This window comes from Equus przewalskii, chromosome 29, assembly GCF_037783145.1.
Source record: "Equus przewalskii isolate Varuska chromosome 29, EquPr2, whole genome shotgun sequence".
Lineage (NCBI taxonomy): Eukaryota > Metazoa > Chordata > Mammalia > Perissodactyla > Equidae > Equus > Equus przewalskii.
In genome coordinates, this window is record NC_091859.1 from 9,213,816 (window position 1) to 9,228,537 (window position 14,722).

At 35.5% G+C, this 14,722-nt stretch overlaps 1 protein-coding gene across 50 annotated transcripts in view; it reads right to left on the bottom strand.

Moving 5' to 3' along the window:
- The window catches only part of PPFIA2 (PTPRF interacting protein alpha 2), a 454,616-nt gene that overhangs the window by 107,667 nt on the left and 332,227 nt on the right, over window positions 1-14,722 (bottom strand). For all 50 annotated transcript variants that reach the window (XM_070599410.1, XM_070599421.1, XM_070599415.1 and 47 more), the window contains one exon: window positions 8,906-9,127. In XM_070599410.1, coding sequence (XP_070455511.1) covers window positions 8,906-9,127 — 222 coding nt within the window. The remainder of the gene's footprint in view (window positions 1-8,905; window positions 9,128-14,722) is intronic.

The window sequence follows — 14,722 nt, forward strand, 5'->3', positions numbered from 1 at the left end:
AAAGTGGCAGAGAAATCAGCTTTTTGCATAATAGAGATAAGTACAATTAAGGGGAGAGTTGCAAACCATAAAGTTGGTAAAATGATGGCTATAGTTCCAAATTGCAAAGTAATCTTCAAATAAGGATAATAAATATCATCATGAAAAATCAAAAATTTGATTTCATATCTTCACATATAAGCAAGAGTAACTCAATAGTTAAAAGAGGAGGCCAAGTAAATATAAAAAGTAAAATTGAATTATATTCACATATAAATTGACCAATTGACTTTGGAATTTAACCATTTCCCTTGCTATTTATATTTCAATAAAAAGAATTTAGAGAGCTCAATAAACACATAATTAGGGAAAAATCAACTATCAGTGCAAATAGAGTAAAACTGTGGCATTAATAATATTTTAAATAATTGTTAAACCATCTAACTCATAGATGATATGGAGACGATTTTATCTTTCTAACAGCTTACTGCGAATTTATTGGTAGGTAGATTGACTTTTTTGAGAAGATGTTGGGAAAAGTCAGCTGAGAAGGGAGCCTCATCGGCCTGGTGTGGTTTCCTGATACTGAAGGACACTCCTTTGCATAAGGAGCCTGAAGTTGAGGGGATGGTGGTGGTTTCCATGTATTATTATCCAGATTCCCTTGATCACTCATTCCTAATTAGTCCTTTTGTTCCTCTCCTCCAGTATCCAGTGGAAAAGTATTTCTCCACTTTTCCAAAAAAAATAGAAGCCCTTAAATGGATAGTCCTTCAACTTCCAGATCTTCCCTCACCACCATCAGGAAATTTAACCACATACACACAGATCCTTAACCTCTAGCTTTCCATTTAAAACAGATGTTTCATTTTCTCTCAAAGTTTAATTATTATCTATGCTGGGGATTTCATGCATTTTCTTCTTAAGGGAGCTTGATCACTTTTTCTTCTGGATTTTCAAAGTGATAGTAGAGGTAAATCCCATAACAACAGCCGAAACAATGAAGCAGGCTTATAAAGAAGCTGGTACACATCAGAGGTGGAGGGCAGAGGAAGAAGTGATGATTCAAAGAAAATAAAAATAAGAATGATCAATTGTCTACTTGAAAATTGACCATAATTGAAATGAAATTATGAAATTTTACCAAACTTTTGGATTGGGTGGGGAGATTTACTGCAGTTTTAAAAATAAGTAAGCAAATTAATATATCAGATAATTAATAAAATCCTGGAAAAACAGAAAGCTGTACAGTGAAAGTAAATACTATCACAGGAAGCCATTACTTGCATTGGTTGTGGAAATTATTTACATAGTCATAAAAATAGTAACACTGAGTGTGATTTTGAGATAACTATAGCAGAAAAATGGGTGGAAGAGAAAGGAGGGAAGAGAATAAGAAAGTTAAAATCCCCATATAATATAAGAGCAAGACATAGATTAAGTTTAAATGAGAGAGAAAATACCAGAAGTAATGACTGAAAGGTTGAAATTAAGAATCTCAGGGAAGTGAGATGGGAGGTGGGTGCAGGCTCTGTATGTGTGTATGTGTGTCTTTGGATTTGCACCATCTTGATGCTTATTTGACTGAAAAATTATGTATATATAAAAAATCAAAATTAACTAAAAAATAATATACCTACCATGAAACTCATCATGTTAGTCCCCCTGCTCACCCACAAATCAACTCTTCTTCTCATATTACTTGACTAGGGAATGGCACTACTCTCCACAGAAGTTTAGGATCATCCTTGAAAACTCCTTTACCCTAACTCCCACTTAATAACCTAACCTGTCATCTTGCTATTAGTCTTTTTTCCTGCTTATTTATTCTCCACCCTGCTGACAAAGAGATAGTTTTAAATGCCCATCTGATCATATCATTTCTTGGCTTAAATACCTTTATATGCTCCTCCACCTTCAATGTAAAATCTGAGCTACAAAGCCTAGAAAACAAATAGCTTCACGATCCAACATGTCTCTATGTATTGGGATGAATAGTCTCGACCCAAAATTTGTGTCCACCTCAGACCTGTGAATTGACTTTATTTGCAAATAAGATTTTGCAGATGTAATCAAGTTATGATGAGGTCCTACAGGATTAGGGTAGGCCTTAAATCTAGTGACTGGCTTTCCTACAAGGAGAGGAATATCTGGGGACACAAAGACACACAGAAAAAAGGCAATGTGAAGAGAGAAAGCAGAGACTGTAGTTATACTGCCACCAGCCAAGAACACCAAGGGTTGCCAGCAACCACCAGAAGCTAGAGGAGGCAAAAAAGGATTCTTCACTAGAGACTTCAGAGGTAATATGGCCCTGCTGACATTTTGATTTCAGACTTTTAGGCTCCAGAACTGTGAGAGAACACATTACTGTTGTTTTAAGCCCCTCAGTGTGTGGTACTTTGTTAAGGCACTCGGGGAAACTAACATACCCTGTGACTTCATTTCTACCTGGGATGCGTTTTTGTTTCCTTGTTTGTCTACCCCAATTCTGCTGACCTTCAAGACCCAATTAAAGATTACTTGGTTAATTAGGTTAGTATCAAAGTTCAAATGTATGAAATTCAATTAATCCATCAACTTGGCAAAAATTATCCACAATAATTTTTTTCAACATTTTGTGCACACCCCTAGATTTTAGACACTCCAAACAAAAGCTACTGTTTAAAAAGGTTTCGTCTTAAATTCTATCTATCTTTCTCTATCCTATATACATTTTTTAGCCAAATGAGGGTAGAGTTTTTAATCTTAGAGGATCCTTTCAGAGTGCTTACAATTGTTAACACAGTCACGTGCCGCATAACAAGGTTTTGGTCAATGACAGACAGCATATATGATGGTGGTCCCATAGGATTAGTACCATAGAGCCAAATCCTGATCAGGTGTGTACTGAGCTATACCATCCAGGTTTGTGTAAGTACACTCTATGATGTTTGCACAATGATGAAATAGCCTAATGATGCACTTCTTAGAATTTGTCACCATTAAAGGATGCATGACTGCATTATATTCTGTCAATTTCATTTTCATACAGAACTATGGGAATATCACAACAATTTTGTAGCCCAAAGAGAAAATTCTGAATCTAGCCTACATATATAAACTTCTTACTAAATTATAACAGCAATAAATTCAGTTAAATGCATACACATCCTCACATTTCTTCAGAACATGAGCACTTGAGTAGCACATACTTGCTTCAAATCCTAAGTTTTGATACTTGTTAACTCTGTTATTATGGGTAAACAGTGCTTGACTTCTCTATACCTCATCTTCTTTCTTTGTTTTTTGGTTTTTGGTTGGGATATTAATACCTACCACATAACATTGTTGTGATGCAATACTTTAAGTGCTTTCACGGTGTCTTGTGTACAAAACACACTCAATAAATAATAGCTGATTTTTTATTATTAATTATTTCCATGCCCATAATTAGTTGATCTGACTTTATGGCATATGTTATATGCAGGAGTCATTATATGTGACTTTGGTATTGCATTTTAGATTCAGTGATTCATGTGGGAGATTCAATTTTTAACTGTAGACTGTCGCCAAAAATAAATTTTAAATTTATACGTCAGAGAAATATTTTATCCCTGTGTGTGACTTGGAAATTCTGAAAAAAGAAGCTTATTATAGTGCCTGAAAACTGCTGCCTAAAAAAAGGATAAAAACTGAGTAAAGATTCGATTATCTCTTGACCTGAAGTTGACGTATAAACTGGATTTTATTATATAAATTACTGTATAATATATATAATATAATATATCACTATATATAATATATAATATTATATATAATATATGTAATATATAATAATATATATAATATAATAAATTACTATAACTTTACAGCAACTTAGATCTAGTAAAGTGAAAAATATAACTCCATCTTTTGGATAATAAAAGAAATTGATATGCATTCATTCATTTAATCACTTGGAGAAGTTTTCAAGAGGTCTTAACAGGAAGTTGGGAAGATAAGCTGGTTTTATTCACAAAACAAAACATAATTTAAATGTTTCACAGAAAATTCTAATTCTTTGCATATCTATATATTTAATGAGACATTATCCCATACCCGATCAATAGCCTTCTTGATTAAAAAGCAAAGAGCCAACCCTCTGATACGTTCCAAGATCCCCAGCGGATGCCTGAAACCGGAGATAGTGCCAAACCCCGTGTTTACTATGTTTTTTCCTATGCATACACACGTATGATAAAGTTTAACTTATAAAAGAGGCACAGTAAGAGCAATAAAGTAGAACAATTATAAAACTATACTGTAATAAAAGTTACTCAACCTCAGCATGATTTTTTTTTTTCTTTCCTTATTGAGATCTTTCAACTTTTCACTTAAAGGAAGCATTTTACTTTGCTTCTCTTTGGTGTATCGGAATTGCCAGCATCACTACTCTTGCGCTTTGCGACTATTATTAAGTAAAATGAGGGTTACTTGAACACAAGAGCTGCAAGACTACCCACAGTCCATCTGATAACCAAGGAGACTACTAAGCGACTACCAAGAGGATTGCACGTACATCATGGATACGCTGGACAAAGGGATGATTCACGTCCTGGGCTGGATGAAGCAGGATGGCATGAGATTTAATCTCCTACTCAGAAAGGTGCACAATTTAAAATTTATGAATCGTTTATACTTGGAATTTTCCATGTAACATTCTTGGATCACATTTGACCTCAGGTAAAACGAAACCACGGAAATCTAAACTACTCATAAGGGGGAACTACCGTATGTATATTTTCTAACGTGAGTACTGTGCCGAGCTTTAATCCAGCCCCCTACCCTAATAGGTCACAGTCACTTTAAGGAACAACTAAGACAAATCTTCAAATAAAACCCATTTTGGAGTAGATGTATTTCTTGGCAAGAATAATTACAAAAATATATTCTGAAACTACTAATGAAATATACTTATATAATTCATTTTAGATTTATCAGACTATCCTCACATGCAAAGAAAAATATACTTCAGCTTTTAATTATATAGTCAGTTTTTCTTATTCCTTGATTTTTTCCTTAATTAATTTAACAAATATTTATTGCTTATACAATATATAAATCATACTGTGCTAGCAATGCTATAGGGGTAGCAAGAAGAATCACCTTATTCTTTTTCTTACTAAAAAACATGGAATCCAGTAGACTTTGTGTGATCATAGCCCAAAAGTACATTATTATTCAGGAGAATGAGAGGAGAGCCTGGAGTTTCAAGTGTAAGTGATACCTTTACAAAGTACGGATTTTCACATCTTCTTGCTTGTTGGAAAGAAAGATCAAAAGATTGATTTTTTAGGGGGCAGTTACAGTGCAGATGCATTTTTTTATGATAGTTGCTATCACTGAATAAATAATTGTATTCTGTTGATTGTGGAGGCTGCTCATAGTGGAAGAAGCACAAGTTTGGGTTTTTTTTAAATTTTTTTTTTAATTTTTTTTTTCTTTTCTCCCCCAAACCCCCAGGTACATAGTTGTATATTCTTCGTTGTGGGTCCTTCCAGTTGTGGCATGTGGGATGCTGCCTCAGCATGGTTTGATGAGCAGTGCCATGTCTGCGCCCAGGATACGAACCAATGAAACACTGGGCCGCCTGCAGCGGAGCACGTGAACTTAACCACTTGGTCACGGGGCCAGCCCCAAGAAGCACAAGTTTTGAAGCCAGGCTGATCCTGTGTCTTCCTGGGTTAGGGGCTTAGGGGTAGTGGAATGTTGGGGAGGGCAGTGTAAAGGCCCTGGACAAGTCACTTTACCTCACCTGATAAAAATGAGGATAATGACAAGAATGTCCCCTATAGGACAGTTGTAAGAAATTAGAGACATTAAATATAAAGCACCTAAAATAGTTTTCATGGTTGGTTCTCAAGAAATTCCTAGCAGCAAACCAGGGACCCGTGGCTTATGACCTGAGTCTTTTTGGAAATATTTTATTTGGCCTTCACAGTGTCCTTAACACACACACACACACACACACACAAATATGATGCATCCAGCCAAGAAGGCAGAGTATAGGCTCCTTGTCTAGGTCTTGTTAACTCTATCATTTCCTGCTGTGGCACCTGGCACTTTACACATTTATACTGCCTGCACGAGTCTGAAAGCATTTGTGTTTGCAACTTCCCTTCGAAGGTAAATGATGAGAGATATTCCTTTCTCATGAAACTCTTCTAAAATACAACTGCATAGAAATTATAGAGCTGATAAGAATAGTTATATTTTAAAAGAATTCCATGTGAAAGCAGAACATCTTACCTATTAGAAGGGATTCCTAATAAAAGAACACCTGGCAACAGGTGATTGATATTTTCCCTCAGACTTAGCCTTTTGTCACCTACATCCAAAGGATTATTAGAATCAAGGTTTTCTTCCTTTCTTTCCTTCTTTTTTAACATAGGCAATAAGAAAGGGGAGCTGGAGATACTGGGCTCTATCTGTGACACTGGATAGAGGAGGTGAGTGTTAAATGAAAGGAAAACAGCTAAATCTCTGGGACTAAGAGGATGGTAAATGCAAAATAAGCAAAAGCTTAAGACCTAGTCTTGATGGTTTACTAGCCAGAAATCTTAGTATGCCTTAACAGTGATATCGGGAGAGGCAAATCTTCATTTACTTTATAAATTCTCTGGGTTAGGGCTGTGGGGAAGAGTGAAGATGAGGACGCATCTATGAACTATTAATTCATATAACAGTGTAGAGAGCACAGTTTCATTATCTGTGTGGTGGTAGAGTAGTCTACCTCTTCATGGACCATCCATCTTTTTCTGAGACAGTAGGCATTGTTGTAGTACATATTCTAATCTCATCCATTCCTTTTGATGTTTACATCAAACACCTATAAATATCCCTTCTTTAACGAAGATTTTTTGAGTGCCTATTATATGCTCAATAGTTGTGTAGGTGGTTAGAATAGAGCTGTGAACAAAATCAGACAACAAAACATTGCAACCATTCTGAATCTTGATGTACAGTGGAGAGGAGGCATATGACAAACAGGTAAATCAGTAAAGTATATATTGTGTTAGACAGCTGTAAGTGCTGTGAGGTTAAAAAAATGAAAGAGGGAGAGTGTATATGTGTAAATAGCACAGTTGGGAACACTTCACTGAGAAGACATTTGAACAAAGGCAGGGCAAAAAGAAAATGTAACAGAATAGATCTGGCTTGTTTAAGTGGCCACCTTAACTGAACAGAGCGAGCTAAAATGAAAGAGTAGGAGGTTAGTTCCAAGAGGTCAGGAAGGTGGTAGCAGAGATTATACATGGTTTGTAGGCCAGTATAATGGCTTTGATTTTACTTTGAGTAGGATAGGCAGCCATTGATGAAGCAGAAAAGTAATTTGAGCTGACTTACATTGTAACAGATCACTCGGGCTGCTGTGTTGCATATAGACTGAAGTAGGCCAAAGGCAGAATTAGGAGGACCAGTCAAGAGACTATAGTAATAATCCAGTAAGAGATGATGGTTGCATGGAACAAGGAAGAGCCATGAAGATTGTAAAAAGAGGTCATATTATGGATATAATTTGAAGTTGGAAATAATAGGGTTTAGGGCTGTATCAAATGAAGTTTGGGAGTGAAAGACAGGTACCAAGGACAGCTCCAAGGTTTTTGGTCTGAGCCAAAATAATGGCGTCACCATCAGCTGAGACGTGTAAGACTGCAGGAAAGTCTGGTTTCTTAGGGGAATAAGAGGAAAACAGTCTTGAACATGTTAATTTTGAGATATCCATTAGATATTTAGATACAGGCATCTGGAAATCGGGAGACAAGGATAAACTGAAGATGGAAATTGGGAGTCATAAGGCAATGAATGGTTTTGGGAGCCAAGAAACTTCATAAACTTAGCAGGGGAGTGAAGATAAATTGAAAATGGAAAGCACTCCAAGATTGGTGGGAAGTAGAGTCAATAAAGGGGCTTGAGATGGAGGTATCAGGTAAAGATGGGGGAAAATCAGGAGAGCATAGTGTGCTATTAGCCAAGTTAAGAAGTACTTCAGGAAGTTGTAATTGGATCAAGTGCTTCAAAGGACTGAGAAGTGACCCCTGGATTCAACAACATGGAGGTCAGCAATAACTTGGATAAGAACAGGTTTAACGGGACAATGGAGGAGAAGTATGATAAAATGGGCTCAAGAGAGAATGGGAAGAAAATAATTGGATACAAAGAGTTAACTGTAACAATAACTGGTTAATTACACACAAAAGATACAAAAAAATAGAAGAATATATTATTTAAAAGAATATATAAAAATGGAAAAGGTTAAAAGTCACAAAATAAAATTTCCATAAATATATATAATTTTCTTTTTAATTGAATAGAGTGAAAAAGTGAAAGACTCTAAACTTTTCACCTTAGCTGGTAAGATGATTAGGCAAGGTTACAAATAAAACACCTCCTTGTATCTTTTGTAGTAACTTTCAAGCACTCTTTTTTTAAATAGATGAAGCGCTGTTAAGTCTAGTAAGAATTGAATATATACAGAAAGAAAGGTTCCCACATTCACACATACACACTCACATTCATAGACACAAAACCAAGAGGGGAAAACCTAAAGTAACGTCTTTGAGTATTCTCACAGGCTAAGAGTGTAGCAATTCACCATCCATACCCATATCTAGAATTATTTAAAATTAACAGCTTAAAAATTTTAAAAATTCATTAAAAATTGTATAAAAATTTTTATTGTATCTGAGATTTGATACCAAAATTTCTTTCCATACATATTTAAAGGGTTGATGCAGTGAACTATTTTTGCCTTAGTCCATAAGTTTCATAGCTAATATGATGCATCCCAAATTATAGTCTTTTGCGAAGATGTAGAGTATATGCCATTATGGGAAACCGTGGAAAAGGCATCTCAGAGGCAGCATTCACAAAGCAAAGACTGAAAGTGTTATGAATCACTTACCTCCCTAATGTCCCTTTGATATTTAGTGTTCATTTCTTCTGTTTTAATGAGATCCTTTCTTGCTGTCTCTGCTTCCTGTTCCACCTCTCCCACTCGGGAAGAGAGGGCTGCTAAACGTTCTTTCATTTGGGCCATTTCGTAGTTTTGCTTTTCAAGCAATTCTTGAAGTTCGACTATTTGACTGGTTTCATCGGTTGAGTCTATAGAACCATTGGACAAACGCTGCAGGAAAAGAAAAGAAATGGCACTTAAGATCTTCTTCATCTTTAATTTAAAATTCATGAACTTGAAGAAATGAAATTGATGCAGCTTTCACATTGAGAAATAAAACCTCCAAGAGAGTTTTGAGAAAAGTTTTAGATGAGAACTAGTTTTAGAAAAAAACCAAGTTTCTGAGAAAATTCTTATTTGACATTCAAAGATAAAGATAGATGAGTAATTTTCAAGCAGATTGATGGACGCATTTGGACTGGGACTAACACACATATATATAGCTTAGCACAAAGCACTGGTGTATCTGAAACATTCAGTAAGTGGCAGCTATTATTTTATCAATGATATATAAAATTTTTTATAAACAAACCATATGATATTTATGTAACACAGCATATTATCATTAATGATAAGCGAAGCCACAGAATCTATGTAATATTTTCTATTTTTATTCAAGATCTTCTGTGCATTTGCAAGTTTTATTTTCAGTGACACTCAGAAAAAGAACTTACACAACATTGTTCTTTTAAAGAAGGTTATTCCCGCTGTGTATCTGACCTAGCTGGAACAAAGGCATAGATAAGTCTTGATTTCTATATTTCTATCAACATAGGTCATGAGCGCACAAAACCCACGAGAAGGAGCCTGAAAGGGATGAAATACTTTGATACTGATTTTCCCCCATCTGAAGGAGCTGCCTAGAAACCAAGGTGACCCACGTCTTCACAAGCATGCCCTACAGTTTAGCTGAACTGGAGAGATTTTCTGTGGAAGACAGAGCAACAATGGGGGAAAAATAAATGCTAAGAGAAAAAAAGCACAATCAAGTTGAAATAAAATATGGAGAAAAAGCAAAGGAAGTACTGCTATAATGCTGGTTTGGAAAACATGAATTTCTTTCACCATAATACATATATTAAGAAACAATTAATTTTGTGTTCTCTTATGTGTGATTTTGTTACTGGGAATCACATGCTGAACACAGAAAACTGCACCCAGCTGAACCAAGCCATATAGGGCTGCACAGAATGCCTGCGTGCACTTTCCTCAAACGTCTAAGACAGAGCTCAGTTCACTGTGTGCTCTGAGTCAAACCATCCACTTCCGTGTTACAACTTTCTGTCTGATATCAGATACTTCTGCCACCACTTCACAATAACTCACAGCTATAACCCTTGTGACATCCACTTCCATAAGCAAACTGCAGGTCTTTTTCAAGGTAAGGAGTCACATTTATCACAGTATTTATGGAATTCTTGACTATTTGACATGTAAAACTGTGCTACCATTTTTATTAGTTTTCTATGTCTTTTTTATGTCATTGATAAAGTTTTTGGTGTTGAACGGAAAACTCCTTTTTTCTCTATAAGTCCTATGTTTTCTACTGTGCAATTTTGCATAACTCCTGATTTTTAGGGATGCAAATATCACATTAAAGCAGAACCGACTGTAGTATAGAAGGGGGAGAACAGAAAGCATCCTAAAACCAGTGAGAACAATAAAACAGAAAGGGAAAGCAGGCAAATGGCAAGGAGCATTATAAATCCACAACCCAACATATGGAGAAATAGCTGGGCATGTCCAAATTACAAGGGCAGAGACAGATGGAGTCAGTCTTAAGATGATGTCTAAAGATGCCAGTGGTGGATCTACAGACATAATACTTGGAAGATATTGTTCATCTGTTGTATTGCAGCTGCCCAACCTCTAACTGTCTTATAAAAGGGGTAAGAGATATTACGAACACGTAGGAATGTTAGAGAGGATGCTGCAGGCCATTGACCGGGTCCTCCTTCAGAGTCTCTACTCCCTTCACAGCTGTGATTGTTGCCTGCTGAGGGATCAGAGCTGAGAATGCCCCTAGGAATTGCTCTTAGTGGAAAGGAACTGCCTTTCCAAAATTATGCCCCTCCCCTGGGGCATGCAATACCCCATGCAATGTATTATTGTGAAGTTAATGAAAAACCAACTGTTTAGACAGTTTTCGTGGACACAAACTTCAAAAATATTGATAGTGACCTTTCTACAACTATCTGTGCTTTAAACTGAGAAACGCCAGTTTATAATCATTGGGCAGCAATTTAGAACTGGTTCAGAGAAGAGGCTAGAGTGGATCACCAGTCACTTATGCCCAAATGTGGGATAACTGAGGTCTGATAACACAGGGTTTTTGTCATAACAGCAACTACCTTTGAACTCTGCACACTACTTACAAGTAACTAGGCAAGCTGAAGATTTAACAGAACTTCCACCTCCTCACATTGAGAACTTTTTCTAGTCAACTAAAAAATGGCAATTTTTAGAAACTACAAAAATAACTAGAAAAGTTTTTACTTTGAAAAATGTTTTATATAATTGAAAAATTACGTTTAGAATTCTAGAGCCCTAATGAACTTTAGAAAAACTGAGACTCAGGTAATCACAGAGAGCTGATTTGCATTAAATGCAGAACATTGAATTCCCAATTCAGTTCATTTACCCTTTACCACATTGCCTTTAATCAGAACATATAAATCAGCAAGAGAAGATTATACACGATAGGCAAGTACCAAGAATGGAGTCTATGTGTGTGTATCAATATAGATACATATGTATACACACATACATATATATTCGACAAATATTTGTTCATTGCAACTGAATGATGTTAATTTTCTAATTAGAAAAATGATCATTCCAATTCTGTGCACCTGAGGTCCATTAAAATCTTGTTGAAAAATTGCATATTTTGAAATGGGCTCAAGGTAAGAGAAATTTAACTAAATATAAACAGTAATCAGGCAACTAAAATAAAGCACTTTTAAAATGTTCACCTCTTTAATTTGATTAAGCAACAGATGTGTACTGCACAGTCTTTACAGTACTTTGGAATTTGGGACTATCTATGGGAAAAGTTTCTAATTCAATTTTTTTCTGAAGTGCTTATGAAGCTTTAATATTTAAAAATGTGTAATATTTTATTTATCCAAATCACCTTAAATATATTTTATACTAAGCTCAATATGTTTTCATAATTTCAGTCATATAAAACTGTGGTTTGTATCTTAGAAAAAGAATATATAACTTTTGTTCCAAACCATTGTTATCTAGACTTACCTTTAAAACAAATTGTGGGACTTTAACCTAAGGACAAATGACTGAATTAAAGGAAAACCCAGTGTTTACTTTAAATAGCTTTATTGAGATATAACTTACATACTATAAAATTCACCTATTTAAAGGATAAATGTTAATGGAGTTTCGTGTACTTAAAGAGTTGTGCAACTATCAACGTAATCTAACTGGAGAATATTTTCATCACCCCAAATAGAAACCTCATAACCATTAGCAGTCACTTACAGCCAATCCCTCCCCCCAGCTCTAGCCACTGCTAATCTATTGTCTGTCACTATAGATTTGGCTATTCCATGCCTTTCACATAAATGGAATCACAGAATATGTAGGCTTTTGTGACTCGCTTTAGTCACTGAACATAATGTTTTTGAGATTCATTCATGTTGTAGCATGTTATCAGTATTTCATTTTTTATTGCTGAATAATATTCCATCATGTGGATATACTATATGTAATTTATATATTCATCAGGTAATAGACATTTAGGTTGTTTCCACCTTTGGCTGCTATGAATAATTTTGCTGTGAACATTTGTATATGAGTCTTTATGTGGACATATGTTTTCAATTCTCTTGGGTAGATTCCTAGGAGTAGAATTGCTGGATCATACGGTAATCCTATGTTTAACATTTAAAGAACTGTTTCCCAAACTGGTTGCCCCATTTTACGTTCACACCAGCAATGATGAGAGTTGCAATTTCCCACATCCTCACCAAAACTTGTTTGTCTTTTTTATTATAGCCATTCTAGTGGGTATGAAGTGGTATTTCCTTGTGCTTTTGATTTACGTTTCCTAATAACAAATGATGTTGAGCATCTTTTCATGTACCTATTGGCCATTTGTATATCTCCTTTGGGGAAATGTCTATTCCAATTCTTTGAGCATTTACTAATTGGGTTTATTTTTTTTTATTATTGAGTTTTAAGAATTCCTTACATATAAATTGGATATAAATCCTTTATCAGATATATGACTTGCAAATAGTTCTTCCCAATCTGTGGATTATCTTCTCACCTTTTTGTGTGTGTGTGTATGTATGAGGAAGATTTGCCCTGAGCTAACATCTGTTGCCAATCTTCCTCTTTTTGCTTGAGGAAGATTGTCGCTGAGCTAACATCTGTGGGACTCTTCCTCTCTTTATGTGGTATGCTGCCACAGCATGGCTTGACAAGTGGTGCTAGGTCTGTGCTCAGGATCCAAACCTCTGAACCCTGGGCCACTGAAGCAGTGTGTGTGAACTTAACCACTATCCCACTGGGCCAGCCTCTTTTCTCATTTTCTTGATGGTGCTGTTTGAAATGCAAGTGTTTTCAATTTTAAGATAGTACGATTTATCAAAATTTTTCCTTTAAGGTTTTGCTTTTGATGTTGTATCAAGAAATTATTTCCAATACAAGGTTATGAAGACTTTCAGTGTTTTCTTTCTTCTAAAGTATAGAAGTATATACTTAAATTATTAATTTTCAAATGCAATAAAGGCTAAGATGTTAAGGTTTTAAATATATATATTTTGATTCATTCAACAAATACTTACTGAGCAACTTACTATATGCCAAGTGGAAGGTATTAGGTTTTAGGATTTTTTTTTTTGAATGTGATGATATATTCTGACATCAAGGAAATTCTCATCAAGCGGAGAAGTGACACACAAGTAAGCAACTATTAAGCGTTGCAATCCAAGGTTATCATAAAGTTATGTTTTGCTTACATATTTACGTTATGGGAGCAGAAAGGAGATACTATTAGTGATACTCTTTGAGTTGGATTTTTAAAGATGATTAACTACATTTCAAGTAAAATAAGAGAGGGGATAGTTGTTCTAGGAAGGGGAAACAACGGGAGCAAAGGCAGGGAGACATCCTCTGCAGGGGAATTACAAGTTGTCCTGTGTAAAGAGCAGATGTGCTGTGGGGAAATGGGAGGATGTGAGACTTGAAAGGGAGGGCCAGCACATATTAAGATGGCCTTAGTTTGTCAAATGAAATAGAATGAACTTTGTGTATCAGACAGAATGATAGTCATGAAAGATTTTTGAACAGAGAAATAACATGTAAAAATCTGCTGGCAAAATATTCATCTCTCCTGCTGATCCTGGCAATCTGTCTAAAGCCTTTCTTAACTACCTGTACAAGGCAATTTTTACTTGACTGCTCAGCATCCATTCACCCATCCCCTTTCCCCACAGCTAGAGCTGCCAGATGAAGTGCAGGAGGTCAAGTTAAATATGAATTTCAGATAAACAATAAAAAAATTGTTAATTATAAGATGTCACATGCAGTATTTGGGTTGAAATTATACGAGAGGAATTGCTGTCTGTCTCACTCACCAAAATATATATTCCTAAAATTTTCTCTCTATCCAGGCTTTAATCCTAACCTGCATATTCTTGTCTATTCAACTATTACTTATTTTCCTACTTCAATGTAAAATAGATATTCCATCTAAACTTAAAATGTTCAAAATAAAAGTCTTGTGCCCCTCCCCCAAAT